General features: G+C 43.3%; 1 protein-coding gene across 8 annotated transcripts in view; it reads right to left on the bottom strand.

The window, feature by feature from the left end:
* ST3GAL3 (ST3 beta-galactoside alpha-2,3-sialyltransferase 3) overlaps positions 1–26223 on the bottom strand; it is a 194293-nt gene that overhangs the window by 29011 nt on the left and 139059 nt on the right. For all 8 annotated transcript variants that reach the window (XM_069788930.1, XM_069788926.1, XM_069788932.1 and 5 more), the window contains 2 exons: positions 25746–25841; positions 21028–21214 (listed from right to left, as the gene is read on the bottom strand). In XM_069788930.1, the coding sequence (XP_069645031.1) occupies positions 21028–21214; positions 25746–25841 (283 nt within the window). The remainder of the gene's footprint in view (positions 1–21027; positions 21215–25745; positions 25842–26223) is intronic.

The following is a 26223-nucleotide window of genomic DNA, read 5'->3' on the forward strand; positions in this document are numbered from 1 at the left end:
AAGGCTGTAGTGGGAGGGTGCATCCTGGACGGGTGACAGCAGCATGTGCAGATGCACTCGAGCTAGTCTGGATGCCAAGTGTGAGGAACACATAGAGGCCTGGGCTTCAGCACAAATGACTCCCTCCCTGGTGCCATCTTTTCACTCTTATTGGCACTTCAGCTAGTTCCGTTAATGGCTTAAGCGTTCCAGCACACACTGTGACCACTCCCACCTGCCTCCAAGGGGATGTTCCCTTGGATAGCAAATGCTTTTAAGAACATTCAAAGAGCTAAAAATGACCATACAGCTCTACTTTCAGTGTGAATTACATGCTTCCCACTTTATCCTAGATTTATCCTCTTCTGTTAGGTTTTATGTAAATTAAGTTGTAAGCTTATAAAGGTGCCATCTTGTCTTGTGAAGAGTCGTGCATGTTCACGGTACAAAGCAAAAACCAACTAAGTATGTCCTTTATGTTTACCCAATAAATTGTTTTTTAATTAAAGTCTTCACCCTGCAAACATGGGAGAACACCGGTCTGGAATACTGCTGCCCTGCTAGACAGCCCTGCCTAGAGGGGCTTGTGCCTCTCTGCCACATTACTTTATATCATTGCTCCTGCTGGTCCAGATGTTAGTGGGTATAGCATGTACTGCCCTCAAAATAACCAGAGGCTCCGTGTTCACAGGACTTACAGAACAATTATGTTCTAACATTTCACTTCTGTTTGGGTTAAAAATTGAGAGCAAGGCACAGGGAGGATGGCAGGAATTTTAATCTGCTAACCAACAGCTTTGCCAGGGTAATCTGATTGACTACCTCCTTCTCGAAGCATTGAGCCATCTTCTCTGCGATCTGCATGACAAGCAACAGAGGCAGACGTTACACTCTACATAAAAAGCACAAGCTTTGGAAGTCATTATTTACACCAGTTTTGGGTTGCTTGCAGCTTAACAGTGACTTTACAGTTGCTTTCAAGGCACTGCTGAAAATGTTGATGGTCCCCTGCAAAATCCTCAGAAGCCTCCTCTGCCCAGTAGTGATTACCCCTGTAATTACTGACAGTAATTCTGCCACAGCCAACGCCTGCTGCATTTCACACACTACTTGAGCTGCGCACGGCTCCTGTGAACTCTCATGCCACGTGGTGCTAAACACCTTACAGAGGCTTCTTTATGGAACAATCCCATGGTTATCTTTAGTTGCTGTATTTCAAATCCTGAAGAATGAAACTTTGGTAGATGGCTCTTGCTACAAAAGGCATTAACACAGTAAACTCGATGAGGATGCACAGTTATCCAAACCAACAGTCTAAGACAGCCAAATGCCATTGCTATCCTGTTTTGATCCCACGTGCCCCCTCAAAGCTGCCCAAACATAATACACTTTTGCTGACCAGGGCAAGGATCCTGTGAGTTTAAGTTTGCATTTCAACAATGGCGAAGTACTCTCAGGACACTAAATGGAAAAAAATACTAATTAAGACTCATGTTCTTTCACCATAGTTGAATTAGAAAGAATGCCTGGTGTCAAAGCGGTCTAACACCTTCCATTATAATATGGCATTTTCAGCCACTGAGTGATCCCACCGTTTAAAAAAAAATTAGAAAAAAAAAATCAACTTTATAAATGTTAATAAAGTCCAACATCCATTTGACCAAGGGATTTGAGGGATTTGGTATGTCAGCTGAGTTTTGCCTCCTTGTGAAAATTCATTAAAAATTGGATAAATATTAAACCTTTGGAATTTCCTAAAGGCACATGTAAAGCAGAGGCCTTTCAGTTCCAAGGAAGGAGGGGGGGGGAAATTAAATAAAAAAAAATTACAGATTCCACTTGCATTAAGCACGCTCCAGGTCTCACAGAAATGAAGATGATAAACAAAAATCTTGCACAGCTACTCATCCAGTGAAACCATCTTTCATGGCTTTAAGCAGGCACACCCTGGAAAAGTAGTGTGTGACCTTGAAACTAAAATAAATTTATAAGTTCAATTACGATTTCACGTGCAACTCTAAATATGGTATTGCCTAAATTCTGCAAACAATTCAAATCAAAGGTCTGCAAGCTATTTAAAGTGGACAAAAGCTGCCTTTTGTTTGGACTCGCACTCCATAGGAAATTTTACATAAGTTCTGGGATTTAAGTAGGTTTTACATCGCTTTTACATTACACAAAAAACATTAAAGGGAAAAGAAAAAGAAGGAAGATTACAAACATTTGAGACTTTTATTCTTTGCTGTTGCTCGAGCTGTTCAGAAAGAGGTAAGTACACACATCACAGTTGCCCATTGTCCCAGTGCTGTGTGAACCACGAGGACCATACCCTGGGCTCCTCTCAGCTAGTTCAATGCCAGTGCAAAATAAATGTGGACCCTATCCTTAGCCGGGAATACAACCTGTCTGCTTTGGTTCCTTCTGTGTGGCTGTTTCTCCTGTCATTCATCCAGACTATTTCCCTAAGCATTTTCCTCAGCTATCACACTGCTCTGAAATTGCTCTGGTTTCTCCTTTCTGTCTCATTTCTATTTGCTCTGTGTTCTTCCCTGTAACTTATCTGGGCAGTTCCCCTGAGATTATTATTGAGGGATACCTGGGGTAATCTTTCATTTTGGTGTGCTTTCCCTCTGTAGTTTCTAAAACAATTGTAGGGAGAAATGTGGAGTCTTGGCAGACAGTTCTCATACTTCCACCTATACAGCAGGCAAAGCCCCATATAGGGCTACAGAATCATAGAATGGTTTGAGTCGGAAGGGACCTTGAAGATCAGCTAGTTCCAAGCCCCCTGCCATGGACAGGGACACCTTCCACTAGACCAGGTTGCTCAAAGCCCCATCCACCCTGGCCTTGAACACTTCCAGGGATGGGGCAGCCACAACCTCTCTGGGTAACCTGGTCCAGTGCCTCACCACGCTCACAGTGAAAAACTTCTTTACATCTAAATCTACCCTCTTCCAGTTTAAAGCCATTACCCCTTGTCCTATCACTACATGCCCTTGTAAAAAGTCCCTCTCCAGCTTTCCTGTAGGCCCCCCTTTAGGTACTGGCAGGCTGCTATAAGGTCTCCCCAGAGCCTTCTCTTCTCCAGGCTGAACAACGCCAAGTCTCTCAGCCTGCCGTCACAGGAGAGGTGCTCCAGCCCTCTGATCATCTTCGTGGCCCTCCTCTGGACTTGCTCCAACAGGTCCATGTCCTTCTTATCTTGGGGGCCCCAGAGCTGAACACAGTACTCCAGGTGGGGTCCCATGAGAGAGGAGTAGAGGGGGAGAATCACCTCCCTTGACCTGCTGGTCACGCTTTTGATATGGCTCAGAACTAAAAACTGTTTTCCTGGCTTATAATTACTGAAATTGTCAGCCTTGTGGTTTGGCTCTACAAACCTGTAGTTTTGAGCTACATCTCAAGCCTTGTGGTTTTGTTCTGCAGCTTGTCACTGGCAAGCTACAAAACACAGCACCACCACAACTGCAAGCCCCGGGAGGCTGCTCCCCTGATGCAACCCCCTCAGGAGCCGCGGCGACGGGAGCGCAGCCCCTTCCAAGGCTCTGCGCTACCGGTGATGCTCGGCCGTGGGCCACCGCTACGCCTGGTGTGGATGTTCAGTCTGATGGGACACAGATGTTCCGTGAGGTTTCCAAAGCAATTACTTCCCATCGGGGAACGCTGTCCCTTTTTAGGCTGGGAGGAAACAGGCAGCCACCCGAGGAGCAGCAGGCATTGGGAGGGAAGGCACGCTTCTGCTGCCAGATTTGGGAGCTCAGACTAGCAGTTTTGAGGTTGGGGGCATCCCCTGTTCTCTGCTACAGTGACTAAGCCTGCAGTGCTTAAGGGTGGGCCTCTGAAGATGTAATATCTCCCTTCCTGATTAAAGTCAGAAAATGAGTCTGAAAAGTGCGTAGGCAGTGTTCCCACAGTACCTCATCATCTCCTGGCATAAAGGTGGAAACCATAGGGTCCACGCTGGAAATCAGGCTTCTCTGTGTTAAGTTCCCACCTTTATTATTTGTTGGTATTACTGTGCACCTAGAGCCTCAGTCACAGATCAGTGCTCATGGTGCCAAGGGCTGCCAAAAAGAGCTTACAGTATAAGCATAAAGAAACTAGCAACACAGAGAGGCAGACAGGAAAACAAGACTGAAGAGCAAGTCTCTGAGAGCCACAGCATTTTGAAGCAATCTTGGGTATTTTCAAAATTGTATAACTGTAAAGGACATCACTAAGGGCTTTAGAGGAGACTATTTAAAAAACAGAAAGAATTTAGATGGGCCAGGGCTTTCAGGCCAGTTTCTTGTACAGCTCTCATCCAGGGAGAGAGGCAGAAATAACCCCTCTAGAGACACCACTCAAGGAATAAACAGGTATAGACATGATGGACAAGAGATAGCAGGTTACGAGGAAGGGATAAAAAATGGCAGGGCTCACCTAATAGCTACAGCCTAGGTATGCAATACTCTGCTGCAAAGCAACAAAAAAGATGAAAAGACTGGAAAGAGAACCTGTGGTAAATGGAGATTATTGCTCTTTCAAACTCTGACAACACCAGAAATGGAGAGGAAGAAGGGCATGAGGGAAAGAAAAAGCAAGGGGATGACATACCAGTCACAAGACCTCTCCATGCCTGGGAGTACATAGTTCACTGGGATCCCTGCCCCCACCTAGGCTGGAATGTGGTTTATTCTACACCCATCATCCATAAGCACTCACTGTCACACAAACACAGGGTACAACAGGACCACTGCAATCCATCTGCAGAGGCTTTTGAGAGGTTTCTGCTCAGGCATAACTGGATTAGATGTGGAAGGTGTGTTTCCACTAGAAAATAACCACCTTATCAGTCAACGCTGCACTTCTCAGCGGTCAAGTAGACACGGAGGCCTAGAAAATGCTCTTTCACAAGTGGTAATATAAATGAAGTTGCATCATTTGCACTGATTATCAAAGCAACAAGGCATTTTTAGCAACAAGAACACAGATGCTGAGAGCCTGCAGTCTGGGTTGACGGTCAACTGCCAGACCCACTAGCCCACACTTCAAATATATTTACCTAACCTTTTCAAGGTGATGGAGAAACCCTCACCACCCTCTGTACACAGCTCTGATGGCCAGCACTTGTTCTGAATTTCCCTATCTTCAGTTTCAAGAGTCTAGAAATGCTCTAGAGTCTAGAGCATCCCCACTGAAGAGCTTTTACTCTGCCTGAAGCAGGAAGGTTGCGGATTGTGCTCAAGCCTTTCCCTCATCTTCTCTTTCTCCCACTGCCAAAAGAGATGCAGCTTTTGGACTACCCAACAATATGATACTTCTGATCTTTTATAATTTTTGTTTCTTCTCTCTGAATACCCTCCCACTGACCAAGTCTAAAATCAAATGGTTGTAATTTCCCAGGCCATTCCCTGTTGGTATTCCCCATCTCCCAACAGCCTCACAGCACCCAAGACAACTCCTGACAGGTTGTAAACCCCCCAAATTTAGCTTTTACTAATGCTTCCCTGTGTGAAACCCAAACACATTTTCTACCCAGTGTTTTCAGTGGCAAAGAGCAGCAAAGCATGATGGAGACAAAAGCACCTCTTAATAGACGGTACTACTACAGCTTTTTTTAAAAGCAAAAATCTAACTATGTTTCTTCATTGGTACAGTTGAGCTAATAATACTTCACTACATTGGCTAGAGATTAGTTTCTTTAGGCTTGATAACCAGGTTGAAAACCACAGGAGAAGGGAAACTTAATTCCAAGTAGTGGTTGCGGACTTTAAACTTCGTGCTAGACATATGAACTATATGGCACCCTGGCTACACATGAAACTGGAAGCTACCCTGTCCACCGACACCAGCTCAGAAAGCAGCAACCTCAATGGTGACAAAAGCCAGCTGGGACATGAGGGTGGCACTGGTGCGTTACACACCAGGGCAGTTTGCTAAAACATAGCAGTGTGCTCTTTCCCGTGGCTGTCAGTACAAGTTTCTGCCCTGTTTACCTGCAAGCATACATTATGAATAAGCAGAAAAGCATATACAAATAGGCCTACTGAATTTCAAACTTCATTTGGCCTATATAACTTTCTGTGTTACAGCTAACCTACAGACAGACGTGGGTCTCTTGTGTTGCTGGTCTAATACCAACTGTTGTCTTCCCATTCACAGGACTAGGCAGCATGAGGCCAAGACCAGCTCTAAAGAGTCAGGAGAGCAAATTTATTTTTATGCTATGTTGTAAATGCAAAGGAATTCCTTTTTCTTAATGTATTTCTATGGTTTTATCCACGTAACTGAGACCAAAGTACGGTTCACAGTTGTAAGATAACAAAACACTGTTGAAAAAGAGATTGTCCTGTGAAGTAAATGAAACTTGGAACATGTCAGATAAGCTGCAGAAAAACACTGAAGATTATTCTGATGAATACTGTGTTTCACAAGTCAAAGCATAAATGATAGCTCACATACGGTGCGTCAGAAGACATGTTTGTACTGTGCGCAAACAGGGTGATGGATAGACTGTACTACAGATACTTTTGTTCAAAATGGAAGATGGATTTTGAGCCAAAATTTGAAGAAATATTCCTGTTTTGAAATAACTTTGGAAAGATGGAAATTTTTAGTAAAAGGAATGGATTTTGATAATTTATGTTTCTGTTGTGTTTTTTTGTCTGTGAATAATAATAATCCTTCAATGAAAAAATATCTAGTTTCAGAATAATCCTGAAGAACAATAGGCCCTATAATATCACCATTATTTACAGGATATTTTATTTCCATAAAGGACCAGCCCCTTTACTTTACTATTATTTTTATGACATAGTTTAAGAAATACCATACTCACATAACATCTATTAAAAGAATACCATGGCTGAAAGGCCAAATCCATGTGTTTGTAAGTGCTTAAGCAGGACAACAGCCCTGCAACTTTAGAGTTTCAGCTCAGGATTTCTGTTGTGAACAGTGGCTTTCTACTTTTCCCACAAGATTTTTCTTATATCACCACATATCTAAGTGTTTTACAAACAATATTTTCATATTTAGAGCATTTCTGTACTATTTGGCATGTATTACACCATTTTACAGGGGAGAAAACAAAGACGAATGCCCACAGTTTCCATTGCCTCCTTATGCTCTACTTCAGACACCTTAAGCTGAATTTTCAGAACATTTGTTAAGCTCACAGTACAACTCCATTGACTTTGCTGCTGCTGAACACCCAGCTCTACTGCACATCCACCCCACGAGACTTAAATATGTTTGGGAAATTCTGATGTAACTTGCCCAGCACCACATTGGTCAGTCAAAGGCTAAAGCACCTTCTCAAGAGTGTCTGTAAGCAGGAGACCATTCTTTCACCTCTCCTTTCCTCTCTAGTACCCACAACATGTTCTACAGCTTCTGCAACTACTCATACCAAGGCTGAATGTCTTGTATTACAGAAATTAGTCTAAATCTCAGTCTTCCCGCTCCACTAGATAGACAGCTGTGTTCTAAAAGAGCCAGGATGTAATTATGTAATTAAGGATAACATCTGCACAGGAGAACTGAATTAATGTTGAAAATGCAATGGTATTTTTTCGCTTTTCCTAACTTCTGGCAGCTTGATTTTTATAACCATAAAGCTCTTTAGAAAATCTTAAAGGGTAATTTAATAGGTTTTAAAAAAAAAGTCAACTCAAGAAAAAATCCACTAAATGGAGCAATTAAACCCAGGGTACAGTCCCCTAAGTGCAACTACAAGCTCCAGTAAGCTCTTGTATTCTAGATCAGCTGTTAGAGGAGAAAAAATGCACCCTCTTATAGGGCTCCTGAACTATTTACACCTAACAAACCTGCAAGTGTTTGAGGAGTTCCCTGCTGGGTGTAAACCCTTCCTTCCTCTGCTGTCCCTGGTACCCATCACCCTTCAACCTCCAATACTCCTGCTCTTGCCATGCACCCGACCCAGCTACTGCTCCTTCACATTGCCCTGGTGGCTGGCAGGAGGAGAGGGGGGGTCCTGAGAGTCCAGGAGAGATTCCCTGCTCCCAGGTCTGCTGTCCATGCCCCAATCTCTTTGAGAGAAGCAATTGAAGGGAAAAGCCTATTTGGTTCTTACATCCCTGGAGATGCTGCATCCCGACTAACCATACAGGGAGGGCACCTGACCAGCGCAGGCAGGACAGGTAGGACAGACGGTGTCCGGTGCACACAGCGCTGCACCGCCAGTGGCCATCAGCCCCTGTGGAACATCAGACCGAGCCACAGGATTTCACAGAACAGGCTGCCGTGCTAACACAGCCTCACCGATTCCCAGCCACTGCCCTGAAGAATTAGCGAATCTCAGCAAAATAGGGTGGGAGACTATTTTTTAATTTTTGTAGGTTGTTTTTTTTTTCAGCAGGGATAAAATGGTGCATTTTCAGTAGCCTCACCATGAGAGACAGCTAAGTTATTTTAGCTGAACTCTCCAGCTGTGCCAAACACATGGCACGGAAAACATCAGCTCAAAGATGACAGTGTAATAAAATGATAGAGCATTTTCCCTGTTGCTTATACCAGAAAGCACAAGGTGATCCCAACTATAAGCACAGCTACCTACTCCACTTACAACAGCATGCCTGCACAAAAGAAAAAAGAAATAAAAAAAGTTTAAAAAAACTGTCTTTGCAGGCTTTGGTGACAAAGCATGAGGGCATCCCAGGGCGTCTGAGGACACCCATCAGCGAAATCTTTTTTAGGGAGCTGAACTGGTTCGTGAGCTTGAATACAAACAACAACTCATTAAACAACACATATTTAGACTAAACTCTTGGCACATTACAACCAAAAAAAACCCTAAAGGATCACCACAGGAAGAATTATGGCCTAGAAACCCTCGTTGCTTTCCGAAGTTATCTTAAAGTGAGTCTCTAGGGAAATTTTTACATTGTTTTTACAGCAAGAGTACACAGAAAATCTGTCTTCTCCTATTTTGGCATCTTTGCTGAAACAAGAAGCCAAATAATTTGTATGTTCACTGAGTGTTCCTATAGAATATATACAAATTGTTCAGCATCCTTCAGAAGGAGAAAGCAGAAAGGTCAAAATAACAAGAGGCTGTGAAGATGCCAGGAAGCTCCTGCCCTACTTTATTTTCTAGACTTCATTAATAATAGGTGCTTTATGAAAGAATAGTTTTTAAGTAACATTATTTAAAGTATAAGAATTTAAATAAACTGTAATCCAAACAGAACATTTACATTTAAGAGATTTCCAAATAGTCAAAGTGCTGGTTGCCTGGGCCAGGCTTGGTATTTTCTGTACTTGTCAGTTGTGGGCAAAGTTCATTTCATGGAAAATGGAACACAACTGATGGACCAACTGAGGAAAACTTCCAAGTAGGCCTACCAAAAGCCTTGTGCACCCAACAGCTTGGCCATTTTCCTTCAATTTTATGTCTCTGATTAAAAAAAAGAATAAAAAATAAGATACTAACACTTTTACAAACCTGGTCTTAACTAAGAAGAGAAGAAACACCTTTAACATCCCATAAATTTGCGACTGTAAGAATACAAATACTACAAAAAAATGTGAGGTCTTCCCAGAATCTTTCCTGCTTACTACCTTCACGTGGCTTGGTTTATTTTCACTTCTGTTGTCAGGAGAAGTGTTCGCATTAAATAACTGTGAGCGTTGAGATAGGAGAGAAGCTGAATCTAGAGGGTGAGGAGGTCAGGGATTCGCTCCCCATGCACGCAGGAGCATCCTCCTCTCTTGCAGAAAGAAGCTGCCGTTCTTCTTGGGAAGAAACCAGAAGCACCACACACAGCTGGAGCACAGGGGGAGAGATAAATTTAGGAAGATAAAAGCACACGGGGAGTTTAGTTACCTCAGTATTTATTATAGCAAACTGGAGATAGAGGTTAACCCCTGTCCTGGAGCCCTCAGTGCTTTGAGGCAGAGAAAATGTTACCAATCGCTCAGACAGCACTAACTATGCAAGTAATCCATGGAGCCCGCCAAGGAACACATGTGTTTCAGGCATAAATCGTCCAATCTATTCCTTTCTGAATTAACATCTGTCATCATGACACCATTCAAAACGACTGAAGACTGGATCATATTAACAACCACACATCTTGGATAAATATTTACTGTTCAGAGTGGTTTTTTTTCAGTTTAAAGAAAAAAATGCAAATAGCAAAATTCCTGGAGCTGTGAAAGGGGAGTCTCTTTTCACCCACTGATAGAAAGCATGTGATTTTATATACAAAATCAAATCAGTGTTTTTCCCCTCCTCTGTGAGTCTTCATACTGCACATGGGTGAACTCACAGCATCCTGTGGTGTTGCAATGCTTTCTGAAGGGCTCTTCTGGGGAATTTTGTTATGCTGGAGGTTGCTCACCTCAGAGACTCCATGAAGCCTTCTCCCTCGGGATGCAGAAACAGATCTGGCTAACTGTGCCCCAGGAAAAGAAAATTTTTGCTGTGACCCTTGCAGACAACTGAATGAAGCAAATAACTTACTTTCATGAAAAGCTGTCAAGGGTATTACTGGCTTGCTATCCTGCTCCTCACAGTCAACAAACGGGTCATAGAAAGTGAGGACAGGGGTTCCCAGAGTCACAGAACAGGATGGTGAGAAGGCAACACAGGAGTGCAGCCCCATCCTGGGTACTCCTATGGAACAGAATTTTCCCAGATACTGGATTAGGTCTGTATTTCAGAAAAAGGTGTCAGCAGTCAGTGCTCACCTCTGCAGGTATGTCATTCAAGTATTATAAGTGCAGATTTCTAGGAAATTACAATCTGTCCAGGGTGATTTTATCTAGCTTCAGCTCCTAGCCACCACATTCTGCTATTTCTTATCAGCACTGCTCGAAATGCCAAGAGAGATCCTGACGACGTCCTCCTGGACATCCTGCATAGCAGGGAGCAGTATTCCCTCAATCAGCAACTTCTCCTTCCAGTTCTTTACTCTCACGCTACTTGAGCAGAATTTTACCAAGATATTCAGTCTTGATTTTAAGACTTCAAGAGCAAATTCATCAAGCCTGTTGGGCAGATGTAGCAAAAATAATTATACTGATATAAATGTGCTGCCTTTTTTGGTCGTTTGCCTAGTTCAGATATACTTCTTCCCACTAAATTAAAAAGTCTTCTGAGAAAAAAATGTTCCCTTTAGGTAGATGGAGTTACACTACAAGTAAATCTCCCCAAAATCTCATGCATAAGCTAAATAAATTGAACTCAAATCTCTTAGTCTAAGGGAGGCTTTGCAGACTTCAAATAATTCTTGTAGTTCCTTTACTGAAGTGTTAACAGAGAGCATCTTTATTCTACTAACACTTGCATGAATAGCTGATACCCTCTGGGCGACATCTCAGTTTCACTGTTGATGATGTTCTCTGACTTTTTCCATGTGCTGGATTCACAAAGCACTGCTCCAGTATGGAGGAACATCTGCTGCACATGTGGGCAATGCAATATCCTCAGCAGGCATGGGCCACACTGGTGGTAAAGCCATGTATGTCTGGATGGAAGAGACACCTGCATGTCTGCATGTGAGGCCAGGTGGAGATGATGCCAGATGAGCTCAGCACTTACCTGGTGCCCAGGTGCCCAATCATGCACACGTGGGCCAGTGAACATGCACGTCTTGGCCAGCATGCAACCACCAGGCAGTAGTGAGGGATAAAAGGGAGGATAGAGCATACTAGGTATTTATGAGGTGGGGGAAATCTGAGAGTATTGTGGTGCAAGAGGGAGCAGGACATAAATCCACAGTGATCAGGAATTTCATTAGCTCTGCTGTTTATGGAATCGTGTGTTTCATTAAGATCAGCATCAGATTTGGAATGAATTTCTTTACATTACCTCAGATATTCCAAGCCTATCTTTGATCAATGCAGCTAACCAGTATAACCTGAGTTTACATGCACTATGACCTTGAAATGCACCTACGATGATTTGCATAATATTGATGTCTGAATATTGCCAGAGCCTGCCAAAGAGGGAGAGTGCAACACGAGCACCTTCCTGATGCTTTTTCAAGGCAGCTGCATTAGCTCTTCAGTTGGCCCTCACTCCTGTTCGCTTTTCAAAATCATAGAATCGTTTAGGTTGGAAAAGACCTTTAAGATCATTGAGTCCAACCGTTAACCTAGCACTGCCAAGTCCACCACTAAACCATGTCCCTAAATCCCACATCTACACATCTTTTAAATACCTCCAGGGCTGGTGACTCAACCACTTCCCTGGACAGCCTGTTCCAATACCTGACAACCCTTTCAGTAAAGAAATTTTTCCTAATATCCAACCTAAACCTCCCTTGCCTCAACTTGAGGCCATTTCCTCTCATCCTATCTCCAGCCACCTGACAGAAGAGACCAGCACCCACCTCACTACAACCCCCCTTCACGTAGCTGTAGAGAGCAATAAGGTCTCCCCTCAGCCTCCTCTTCTCCAGACTAAACAGCCCCAGTTCCCTCACCCGCTCCTCATAGGACTTGTGCTCCAGGCCCCTCACCAACTTGGTTGCGCTTCTCTGGACACGCTCCAGCACCTCAGTGTCTTTCCTGTAGTGAGGGGCCCAAAACTGAACACAGGACTCGAGGTGCGGCCTCACCAGTGCTGAGTACAGGGGAACAACCACCTCCCTGCTCCTGCTGGCCACACTATTTCTGATACAGGCCAGGATGCCCTTGGCCTTCTTGGCCACCTGGGCACACTGCTGGCTCATATTCAGCCGGCTGTTGACCAGCACCCGCAGGTCCTTTTCTGCCAGGCAGCTTTCCAGCCACTCTTCCCCAAGCCTGTAGCGCTGCATGGGGTTGCTGTGACCCAAGTGCAGGACCCGGCACTTGGCCTTGTTGAACCTCATACAATTGGCCTTGGCCCATCGATCCAGCCTGTCCAGATCCCTCTGTAGAGCCTTCCCAGAGATACGGAAAACCTGCAACTCTTTAAATTATCCAACTTCCTTGACTTTGGTTGAGTCATGGATGAAGAAGTAAGAAATGATCAAATATTTAGGAAAGGACAGCAACTGTCAGTTGGATGGCAGCAGATATCAGAAGAGATTAGAAGATGACAATTTTAAGAAGAAATTGTCTCAGGATAAAGCGGGATGGTGAGGCAATCCCAGAAAGGATGTCCTACTACAGCAATGATTCAGTCTCTTTGGTGGGTAAATTCTGCTTGGGTCTCTTGATTTAAGAATGATGTGAAGGAAAAGGAACTGAAGAAGAATAAAAATCTGACTAGAGTTCTCTGATTTTCACATCGCAGCTACGATTACTGAGCCAGAAATTAAGATGATGCTGTCTTGGCAGATGTGGGATAAAGGTTCTTTAAGGTCTACCACAGCCTAGCATGAGTAAATGCTTCTCATCTTTTAATAGGAAGTATAGCGCAAGGAAGACTGGAGTTAGGTAACAGCAAGCAAAGCAAGGGACAAAAAAAAAAGAAAAAGACAAAACCCATGCATGGGAATGACTGGAAGGGCAGGCACAATAACAATTTTTATTTGAATTTTAAGGACAAACTGTCTAAAATTGGAGTAATCAATGATGTTATTTCTACAAATATAGATACTTCACAAACTTTTGACATCTGGAATTCTTTCATCCAGAAAATAGTGTAATTATGGCTATTTTTTATTTTCATCATCTGCCCCAGAAGCTTAGAATGTGGCTACAGACTTGTGGATATTGATGACTATCCAATCCAGATGTACAAGTTTTATTGTCCAGTGTGCATCCATCTGATAATAATAAATGCTATGAAGGCACATTGCAACGGCATCAGAGCAGCCCCTGTCACCAGCTGATGCTTGATGGTGTACTTACAGACACACTAAATATGCCTGGGTGGGAACAGCTCTCAGCTATGTAGTGACCTGCCTAATCTTATTATGTTGTTGCATGCAGGTATGTACGAAGGGCAAGCTCCAGCCTGCACTTTCCATACCAACAACCTTCCTTTGGGAATCTGGCCAGGAAGTCTCCCCCAAGGCCCATGTTGCAAACTGGGTCACTCGTCTACTGAGGTTCCTGTATGGTCCTCACCACAGTGCTACCCGAAAGCTAGCTTGTTAAAAGCTATACAGTAAAGAACTAAGGTCTTCTCCCTCTTCTGGTCAGCAGGGACAAGACTATATCTAGCATATCTATGTATTTCCAGCCTCTCTTCTAACCACGACTGGAAAAAACACTGGCTCACCTTCTCTCATAGTGTTCATACTTCTCCTTATGTCTTCTGCAAATGGCTCTAATCTCCTAGACCAGTCACAGAGGATTTATTTTTTCATATACAAGTCTTCCTTGGTTCCCTTGTGCCATTCCCACCAATGCACTGCACTGGGGGAGCAGGTCCTGACCATGGGAGCACAACCCCTCAGGCAGTACAGACTAGCCTTCTGCACAGCCAGGGAGAGATCAAAACCTAAAAAAAAGTCAACATTGTCCCAAGAATCATCCAAGACAGACAAACTAACTCCCAGCTACTCTCTGTCAAAGGAATATGGAATATTCTCCACAGAATACATTACACAGATTCTCCCACCTCTTCTTCTCAGTCAGAGACTTGGTACGAGCCAGAAGAGTCTGCCTCATGTTTACATTTTATTACAAGGCATTTTCTCTGCTTCAAGATTTAGTAATGGTGACCAAGGCACTGAACCATCCTGATGATGTGATAAGGTATCTCTGCTATCAATTCCTCCTAAAATCTAAAATGCCCCCACGCTCTGTGAGTGGAAACGGCCTTTTGCACTGTGTGCTAGGACCACAGGACAATCATCACTGAAAAGGCTTTCTTGCCTCTTCCCCAGTGCAAGCCTCATCATGTCCTTTATGCACATTGGCTGCCTTACTCACCAGCCATGCCTTTCTATATTATACTTCTGAAGGGATTAGTTATAAATGGCTATTTAGGTGAAAACTCACATTTGTGAAAGAAATGGGACAACCCTTAAGATGACTTCCCAATTCAAAAGCTTCTTCTCATTTATGAGGGAGCAGCAAGTCCAGCTTCTGTCCCCTTCCACCCGAGGCCAAGGAGAGCAGAGGACACAAGGCAATGCCTACCCAGGCATATCTCTAAGCAGATGGGCTAGAGCTCTGTCTCAGCACAGGATCAGGCATCACAAATCTGTAACCAAGCTTTGCATTCATAATGCATTAAGACAACTAGTGGTGGATTTGGAGCTCCACCAAAACCAGATCATGAGTCTTTCTCACCTTTAAAAACTGAAAAGACCAACCGTATACAAAATATTTTAAGGCAACAAGCCCCTGGGAGGAGGAAAGGGAAAGAAAATATTTGCAATCCAGAAGCAGACGCTGGCGTGAAACTGCCAGTGGCAGTGGCCACTCCATTTGTCACCAAAGGCAAGTGACAGCATTGGAAAAAGCAGGTTCTCCCTCCCTAGCCCAGACCCAGAGAAACTGCCTGCTCAAGTGCTGGGCTCAAGTTCCAAACAAGCTGGAAATACATGCATATGGATGAAGCTTTACTTTGGGTTGGACAGGAAGAACAGATTTACAGCCTCACTATTTTCCTTTAGCCAACAGGAGGAGCATGGTGGCTCCTCAGGTTTTCTTCAGGGATGCAAAACAGCCCACATGCAAGGCTATTTCAGAATCCAAGGAATCCGCAGTGTACTACAAGGCTGTGACGTTCACAGTCTGCCCTAGCAAACACATAGCATGACAAGGCCATTAACTAATGGAAGAAGAGATGCTCTAAACAAAAGCTCAGCAGACAGCGAGGGCTCTGGCAGCAGTCTGGCCTTGGCTCTAGCACAGTAACACAGGCTAATCAAGGCAGGAAGGTATCATAACATACATTTTAGCAGGACTAGAAGTAACCTGTTGACTTAAAGCAGAAACGTAGATCCCAAATAAAAGGTTAAAAAAAATCTCCACTGCTGCCACATCCACAAGATCTCCACAAGCAGCAGTCACACTGTGCCAGAGGAGGGGTTATGTTGTGCCCACTGCTGGAGTCTCAACATCTGCTGGAAGACGACTGCTTTTGAGATGCCATCATTGCCATGTGCAAATTGTCAGAGGCATGCCCCTGCAAAGGACAGACAACCAAACTTGGCCTCACTCGCAGGCAGGTGCTCACTCGCTCCTACGACTTTCACTATCAAAGAGACCTTCAAGGTGCCGCAGGCACTTACTGCACAAGTGACGACTCCTGGCAAAGGCTGCAGAGATTCCTGCTGGAAGCGTCCGCAGGCTCATTACTACATAAGAAGGAAGCTTGTGAGCTGCCAATTTCTAGTGAAACCTTTGCCCTCACTTGGCTGCTTTACCACCATGTGCCAGATGTTCAAGGAAGTGAGCCCTAGCAAGCAAGAGAGCTCCTTCTGATTCACTAATGACAGGCAAAAACCCACCCTGGAATCAGCCTCAGTGCCAGGCTGTGGTGGCTGGTTTGCATAACTGGCACTTGTAAATTCCTCTGTTTGTTTCAGGAAGCGTCTACTCTCCACGCAGTAGAGAAACCTTCAGCTTTTGACCATTATTTTAATAGAGAAGAGCAGTATATGGCCAAACCTCCCTCCCCTTGTAATTCCTCTGGTACTTCGGGTATTCGGGAAGAGCTTCTGTCACTGAGAGACCCAGGGTGATGCAGAACAGTACAACAGTGGGAAGCAGGCAGGGTGGATCACAATACGTATGGGTTATGTCTCTTGGCAAAAAGAACAGTCCAGGAGAGAGTGTAACTGTTCTGAGTGACTGTTCACGAGTAATGCACCTCGAGGGACACACTAGCAGCAGCCGTTTCATCAGAGGAAGGGTGCCTGAAAGTGTCAGCAGGCTCTTGCAGCATCGACTGCAAGTCAGCACTGCCAGACCAGTCACCACAGACGCATGAACAACTGACATCTGTGACCCTTCTGCAATAATCATGGGTTCATGCGACTACAGGCTGCTGGACTCCAACCCACTTCGTTTCCACTTGTACATTGACATATTAGGTCAGTATGGTGCAACACTCCCCTCTGCTAACCATGTCACCTTTCTCCATCCCATAATCCCTCTCCCCCCCATTTACTTGCAAGAGGTACAATTATTATCTCCTTCAGGTTATTCTAATGCTTGTCGAATGACTGAAATCAGATTACCAGGGTTTTAGTCACTCAGATTCACCCACCTTTCCCCTTCTTAAAGACAGGTCTATACTCTCCAGTGATACAGCACTGCCCTAACTTGCTACAAGACTTGCAATTCTGAGTGCTAGCTCACCCAGAACATTATGATGGAGACTACCTTTTTTTTGCTGCTGATGTTGAATATTTAGCCAAGCCTGTCCTTTTTCTAGATTAATCTTTTCTCTCAAGTTTTTATTTGTTTCCAGATATTTCTGTTTTAGTGTGAAATAAAATGCAGCTGAGCTTTTGCTTTTTCTTTGGTCCATATCCCACCGCTCCTCTTTCTGGATATAGTGCCTCCCAGGGCACCGAGGCATCATGCAGATCTCTGGAAGGCTGTTGCACCAGACTGTAACACATCAAATCCTCTGCCTCACCGTTCTGCTGCTGCTTCTGCATCATACTGATTCTTCTTCCTTATAACATCTCCTGAAAATCCTCCTCTCTACAAAGCACTTATCCCTTCCTCAGTATGTAAGTGCTGCCAAAAGACTAACATAACACAGAGTAAATCCCTCTCAGCTGCAGGGAGAATAAGCTTATCTGACCACTGACCCCAGCAATAAATAGCCATTCACCTTTCATTTACTCTTTCTCAGATAAACTCCCTTTGATTTCACTTACTCGAGAGAGGACTAAGCAAGGATCCTAGTACCTGGCCCAGATTCTCTGGTCAAGGAGGTCCAAGCAGCTCCAGGTCTGGTGTCTGAAGGAATTCAGAAAGTCTCATACCCCACCTGTGACTGTACCATGGACACATGCAGTTGCCATCAACATTCAGGGGCAAATGAAACATCAGAAGGTAGAGTTGGGTCTATTTTTTTGAGGAATGTGTCCACCTCCACAGCAGTCATGTTCTTTAGCAGGATGTTTCCATTTCCCTTATCTCTGTCCTGAGGTCAGATTCCTGACTGTAACCACTGGTTTGCAGCAGGGATGAAGTCTTGCAGAGGGACAGGCCTAATGTCAGATAAGGAATAAGCAACAGTGGCATACAGAGCTCCTGTGACTCTAGATGAATCCAGGAAAGGAAGAAACTCCCTTTTCTCTGGCAAATCAGCTGAGAAAAACAGAAACTGTCCACAGAGAGCACTAGGCAGGCATTTGTCATTTTGACCTTACCACACACTGATAAAAATACTAACACTCACTACCAGAACAAACAGACGCCTACGTCTTATTCCCATAGCACTGTTAGTTCTCCATCAGGTCATTTCTTCTAGCTAAGAGACAGCACTTTTTGCATCAGTTTACACTAGAAAAAGCAGCTGTGCTAGCCACCTGCTTGCAGCTAAAGCCAGTGACAGCAAGATCTCAGCCTCGGAGAGAGATCAGATTAGAGAGGACAAGACAAATGTTTTCCAGTCACCTGGACTGCATCCTAAAGTATTCAATGAACTGGCTCAGCAGGCTCAAAAACCAGCAATGATTCCCTTTGGGAACTTGTGTAGAACAGGTAGGGTGTCAAAGGATTGAAAAATGGACAAAAATAGTGCCTAGCCTTAAGAAGGCAAAAAAAGTGAAGAGAGTTGATTTATGATTTCAATTCTCAGAATAGCAAGATTAATTATTTGTAAGCACCTGAAAAAAATAACAAAGACTGAGTGGCAACCCAGGTGGATTTGTCAAGGGGGAATCATTATTGAAAAAAAAAGTATTTCTTTATACAGGAATAGAAGTATCATAGGGGAGAAGCAAGACATAAACTGGAATTCAGTAAGGCTTCTGACATATCACTTTCACAAACATGCCAAAAAATGTTATTAATACTACTACTGTGATACAAGTTCAGAAATGGCCAAAAAACTATCCAGGAGGAGTTCTCAGTGGGCTCACTGTAGAAATGGAAGTATGCTGTTACTTTGGGGTCTGCCTAGGAACCAACTTTGTTTAGTGTTTTCATTATCAACCTGGATGATGGAGTAAAAAGTACGCTTATTAAATTGCAGAGGACGTGAATCTGGAAAGAATGGCAGGTATACTGGAAAGCTCTGCCAAAGGAACTTGGCAAACTGGAGAAGTGTCCTGGAAGAAAGAATCAGTAGGGTCAAGTGTATGGTGCTGCTCTTTGGCAGGAAGAGCCAATGGCACAAGCACAGGATGCAAAGTTGGGAAGGTAGCTGCTCTTCAGTTCTTCCTGAGACCTGGAGTCTCAAGGAACTGGACACTAACCTTCAGTCTCATGCCATTGTGGAAAAGGCAGTCAAAACAGCGGATGTATAAAGAATGAGAAACACGAGGCTAGTGAAGTAGTTGTTTGTTCCTCTCTATTTGCTGTACTCTATACAGGCACTGCTCTTCAAGAAAAAGATGAATCAACTGCAGGCATTCAAAAGAGCAACAGGAATTAAGAGATCTGGAAAACATCACCTATGAGAACTGAAAAAAAATGGAGTGTTTATTCCAAAGAAATGAAGGATAAGGAGCCAACCACAAGAGTGCTGAAGTAACACGCAATGCAAGAAGCTTGAGTTCTTTCTGCTCTCTGCCAAGCTGGGCACTGAAGTGCTCAGCTAAGATTACTGCAATCACTCTCCCCAGTCTTCTAGCAAGTTTTAACAAACTATTTGCTGCATCTTTCCAAAAGCAGGGGATACCACATTAGAATCTAATGATGACTGCATGACTGTAAGCATCAGGTGGAAATTAAATTTGTTTTGAAGTAATCCATCCTTTGAACTTCACGCTAAACACTAGGAGTTGCAGGGCACTGACACTGCCAGGGCCTTCCCTTGCCCAGAAAGAAGAACAAGAGTGTGACATAAACCAAAGAAAATTACTTTTGACTCAATTATTCATGTTACGAAAGCCCACTTATGCTTGCCCAGAGGCTGACAGGTAACTTCATCCGTCTGGTACCAGGAAAATAATTGCAAGTTGGTGCCAGTGTGAGACAAGAGCAAAGCATGAGCTCTTAAGGCCATCTATGTAACAACCATATACAATTATATTCCCAGACTGTTTCATTCTGTATATGGTGAGCTGCCAGCCTCTTCTCTCTGTCTCTAAACACACGATATAACATCCCGTCCTTTGAATATCAATCCATTTGTTTGGTTATTTGTCGAAAAATTATTAAAGAACATTTGAAAACAGATATATAAGATTTGTAAAACAAGAACTATATCCAAATAGAGCGCATTTATTCTGGCTTTCATAACAACAGATAAAGACAAACCATCCACTGAATGAGAAGTCATTGATTACAACCTGATTCCATTTAGGATGGGTGAATTACAGAAAACAACCCTGACCAGTAACAGGTCCATGGTACTTCAGAAGGGTGCTAATGCAACTGATTGGGACAAAATATTTACATGGGGAAAGCAGTGGATTCACCATTTCAGTGTTTTAAAATTAGACTTGATACTGTTCTTCTTGGGTGATACTTTAGCCAAATACAAATAATGAATCTCAGTACAGCAATAATGAGCAAAATATAATGGCTTGTGCTATTCAGGTCACATTAAGTCTGTGGATTGTAGCCTTTTCAACAAGTTGTGCTGCTGCTGTCTCCTCCTCCCCTCCTGTGCCATCACATCCTTATCTCCAAACTCCCATTTCTTCCCTTGTCATTGCTCTTTTCCTTCCTCTGCTCTTAAATCCAAAGAGTCCATAAAATCCATTCAAAAGCTGGTCCTTTTATATACTCTTCAAAATAAATAAAAATTAACTCATTGTTCCTAGTACACACTAACATAATCTTGAATAGAAAGCCTCATCTGTGATGCAAGGTCAGGTTACAGAGAGATGTCTTTGTAAAACATATTTAATTAAAGCTGAAGTCCATGGAGGTAAAAAAAGCCTTCACTTTAATGCAGCAGGACACACAGAGGAACTTTCCTCAGACCAAAACGTGGCAAATATGACTGTGATATCATGTCTGCCCACCATTTCTAATTAGGTGACCTTCACAATGTCAGCTGACTGTTCTTACCACTTTCTCCTTGTAAACAATGTATTTCAGCCACTTGAAATCCTGCCATTTGAATCCCGCCAGAACAAACAGGGAATCCTTCTCATACTGCTCCATTTTCTGGATTGCACCTTCAGGATACGTGATCCGGAGAGTTGTCTTGCCACCCACATCTTTTTCAAAGCCCTTCACCGGAGCTGAGTTCAGCCTGCAGGGCAACCAGAGAAGACACTGTCATGGATTCCCACTTACACTCATGCATGTTGATGATACAGCAATCACTGCTGAGCAAGAGCTCCCTGTACACAGCTGTTACAGCAGCAAATGTTAACTCCTGCAGTTCTTCATCACAAACATTTATGAAGCTTTATACCAAGTGACAACAGTTTAATTAGAAGCTATTGAAATTATTTCATTGAATATAATGCAAACAATTCCTGCATATCCACTCTTGTGATTTAAATTGGGCTGGAAGCTTTGGAAAAGGAAACTGAAAAATATTGTCCTTGCTAATTTAGAGTTACAAACTAAGCATTAAGATTTTAACATTCCATCACTCCCAGCATATCTTACTTGGATTCTGCAAGACTGTGCTGAAACAGAGGATGCAGTTCCATAGCAGTTTAAGCAAACCGAAACTGGTCTCGTGCTCCAACCCCAGTCCAGAGCTTACACTGCTCATCTTACCTGCAGTGAGATTGTTTAGGGAACTAAAGCCAGCTAATAATTTTCAAAAAAAACCAAAGGAACAATCTCCACCTGGTTTAATTCCCCAAACTGGCTATCCAGAAGGCGAGCTGCACTGCAATGCCAACACAAAGAAAGAGGCTGGGCTGCGCAGCTTGGGTAAGGCTCAGCAGCACTGCAGTCTCACTGACTCAGAAGAGTTTTCTGCTGTGGAATTGCATCCCACCCTGAAAACACCCGAGTAGACACACAGCTTTGCTCTTGGGCACACCGATTTCTAAGGGAATGCTACGTATTTAGCTGTGCTTTGTTAAGACACCCCTCAGGGACAAAGTTTTTTCCCTTCAAAAAACAAACTGCTCTGGTGTTAACAGCAATGATGACTTTCATGACATTAAAGTTATTCAGAACTTCCATTCAAAACGAGAAAGCCAAAGCTGAGGAAATTTCAAGTAACTTGGAATACAAATCTTGCTGACATCAAACAGCAGCCCCTGATTGAACAGCATTGCCTGCTTGAATTACTGCAGCCTTCTTGACTTGGGGTAGTTCAATATACTGGAAAGTGCTTATGGACTGCAAATTTTGCCATGTAGGAATGTTAATGAGGATCTGGATTTGTCTTTTTCAGCTCAAGTAAGCATTTTAGGTGGGAAACCTTTTAGTAGAAGAAAATACAATCTGAAATTCTATTCAGAATTAAGGAGAATAAATTACTGTGTATTTTTAGTAAAAATACTTAATCAGTAGGAATAAAATATTAAAGCGAAAACAACTTAAGAATCAGCACCACCCACAATTTATACAGGAGATGAAGCCTTTTTTTTGTGGTTTACAAACCCTCGCTTTGTACCCTGACATTGAGGTATCTAGACCTGACTGCCTGCAAAAACAGTGCTCCCAGCCAGCCTGATCCCTTGCTTTTTCCTCTGTTGCTGACGCTGTGTTCACACATCGCTCACTTTTGCTATGGGCATTATTTAAACTTCAAGGCATTGCGTCTCTTTAGGGTAGATGACCCTACATAATGTAAAAGCATGTGGCTCTAAATGTAACAGAGATAAATGCTATGAAGTACTATGTAAAGAAAGACACTTATACATATTTTCATCTGTCTTCTTGAAGTTGAGGGGAAGGGTAGCATCTGCAGTAATTTCAAATGTCAATGTGTAGCTCTTTGGCAGGGTTTTCGCCACCCCTCAACTGCTGGGTTCACTGTTTTGCCGCTTACCTTGTTAAAGCACCCAAAACTTGGCACCCCTACTTTGTATTTAGACAAGAAACAAAACAGTCCATTTCCCCAAGTAAAATGAACTCAGGTATTCAGCAAAGGGCCAGAGTGTGAGTTGCTGACGGAGTCATAGTGATGGAGTCCTGCTAACGAGCCAGCACTGTCAGCCCCACAGTCAGTGCCCCAGGGGCAGCGCAGGCAACGGAGCAGGAAAAGTTCTAGCAGCCACCACCTGTGTTCATGAAGGTGCATACTACACAGTCCAAGCCCTCTCCCAGGCAGGACGTGCTGGTGGTTATAAACACAGCTAAATCTTAGAAAACCTCAGTTAGGATGCCAGGCCTCCTCCTAGTGCCCATGGACAGGCAGTTTTCTCCATCAGAAGTTTGAGTGTTTTTCTGTCTGTGTCCACCGATGACATAGGGAACTTAGAGACACTAACTCCTAAACTTGGCACCATGAAGACCCTCTCAAATGTCACTAAAGTATCATCATCAGGTGAATCCCTATATCATTCTAACCAGGAATTTCTGATATACACTTGTTTTTCCCCTGTCTACAATCTATTCTAAGGAGGCATTTCAGAGCACCGATGACTGCTGCAAGAAGCTCCTGCCAGGTAAACAGCGTGACAGCTGGGAATAACGTCTGCACTGAAATCTGATAATATCCAGTTAAAGAAAAAACAGTAACTAACTCACTCCAAGCTGTTTTAGAACTGTCAAAGCTGATCTGACTCTCTTCACAAGATCAAAATTTCTTGCTGCAAGTAGCAATCCTCACATGGTAACATGAGGCATCAAAAAACTCCACATACTGCTGGATCACTCCTTTGTCCACAAATGTACCACATTTTTCCCTTTAAAATTCACCTCCTAGGTCCCAAATCTGATCCTTCAAAGGAGTTTTGCAACCCATGAAAAAGGATGCTATAACACAAGGGACTTCCCCAGCTTCCACCAGAGTAAAGGAAGCAGTTGGATACATTTAAGAAGACTGTTCTCACCTCCTCAGTCCCACATCCAAGCACCTGGCTTCATTTAACCTTTACAGTTGACTTTTCTCTCCTTTATGCATCCCACAAACAGCACAGGTGCTTAGCTGCCCTCTTATCCTCTCAGCTTGCAAACTGATTTAGATTTACTGATGTGGAGAGAAAAGGTTGAACTTTTCATTTGGAAATTAAATAGTGGACTTTCTGATGTAAATCTTAGTGGGTGGCTTAGTCCAGATGGATTGAAACTGTTCTCTTGCTACTTTTTGAACAGTCTGAGCCCAAGAAAAGGCTGTAACTGAATTTTAATTCGGCTCCAATAACTGCAAGTCACCAGACTATGATGAGTAGTAAGAGCTCTTTGCTAACAACTGATAGTGGGATGAAATAGGAGAAGGGCTGTGAAAGTTTCATCCTGTTCTGAACAGTCAGCCCTGTGTCCAGAGCACTGCCAGGGAAGCAGGGAACCGTTCACAGGAACGAAGCACTGAAAGGGATCTTCTTGGTCTTTTTGTCCAGAGTCAGAGGGTATTTATTACTCTGTGTACGTTCTATTCTTTCCTCGTGTGCCCATTACTAGCACATGGGAGAGAAAGGAGACCATGCTAAATGATACCTTCACTGTGCCTTAAATTCTTTTACTAATCCCTTTCTTTCTTCCACCTTAGCTAAGAATTTGCTATTTGCCACCACGTCTCATGGTTGACTAAAATTCAGAGAGATGATATCAGCTACATTCCCTTTAATATGAAATCAGTTATCTTACTAAGGAAGAAACATACCAACTTAGAATACGTTAAACCAGTTTTTATAAACTTGCACTGCAGTTTTTCCTATTTTTTCCATTGTAATGGAAATGGAAAAACTCCCACTTTTCCTATTTACCATTGCAATATTTTGTTAGTCATGATTCAGAACCTGCTAAAAAGTTCTGCATTTTTTTCAAGTCAGACTAATGGGTCTGTAGCTCCCCAGAGCACATCCCCCTTCCCTCCTACACACACTCTCTGTCTCTCACTCTCCATTAGTACAGGTATTGTGTTTGTTAATCTCCACTCACCCAGAACACCTCCCTGACTTGACAGATTTATTACTAAGAGTTATGACTAGACCTGTGATTTTACATATCAGCATGTTTTTCAAGCATTCTGAGATGGCAGTGATCTGGGTTCTCAGCAAAAGCAAAAAGTCCTAACTCTGACTGCGGTCCTTTCCACTCTTATGCCACTCTGCTTCTGCTCCCTTATTCAGCATCATCATCTGCAGTGAAACAGAGGCAAAGTATTCACAGTTTCTAGGTTGCACCTACAGGTGTTTAATCATTACTGGGTCCTCACACATGGAGGCTTACTACTTCCTAAGAACCTATGCTGCACCATTCTTAGTTCTTCCCATCCTAACTGTGAAGTGTAGGTCCTGGGGAATGCTACACATGTATGAGCAATAATACTTCCCTGAGCTACCAAGATGACATATCTGGGAGCAGATCTAATAGAACGTTTTACTGCTTCCCCATTTAAGGGCATCACAAAAGCAGCAGCTTTTAGAAAGGAGCTATGAAGAGAAGGTTCAAGTGGGATCATAGGAGAGACCACATTCCCAAGCAGCTGTGGAAAATGGAATGCTTGAGGAATGCCTTTACCTTTTGATGTGATCACCATTTATAAGACACACTTATATGGTCATTTTTTTTCCCCTCCATATTAGTTAATGCTTCCATACAAATGGATATTGTCACTAGTGTAGGTTTAATGTTTGCCTGCATAGCACATGAACCAATACAGAAACTTAATATATGACAAGAAAACTGTGATGCCAAAGACTCACCTGACAACAACGTCATAGTCATCAATTTTTAACCCCAATGACTTATTTGCAAGTACTCCACCGTTTCCCACAATAATACATCGCCGGCAGCTGAGACTGTGGAAGAAACAGAGGAAAGAGGTGATTTTTGTAACATAACTTTGAACACACTGAGCTGCACATATTCAGTTTGCACCTGAGAACTACAGGAAACCTTTTGGAATACTAAGAATTAAGAGGAGGACAGAGATACACTTGATCCCCAGCTCACCCCATCATGCCTAGGCATTACACGTGACAAACTGCTTTCAACACCTCGCACCACGTGTGGCCTAATGAGATGAGCTGTCAGGACAAGCAGGTCCTCTCCCCCCACACCTCTGCTATGATGGGCTTGAATCAAACCCCTCTGTTTACTTAAACGTTCTCATTATTCATTTAGCACTGAAATAACAATAAACCAAAGGCTTAGTGAGGAAGTCCTCTCTTCAAGCATTTT

This window comes from Haliaeetus albicilla, chromosome 8 (assembly GCF_947461875.1).
Source record: "Haliaeetus albicilla chromosome 8, bHalAlb1.1, whole genome shotgun sequence".
Classification (NCBI taxonomy): domain Eukaryota; kingdom Metazoa; phylum Chordata; class Aves; order Accipitriformes; family Accipitridae; genus Haliaeetus; species Haliaeetus albicilla.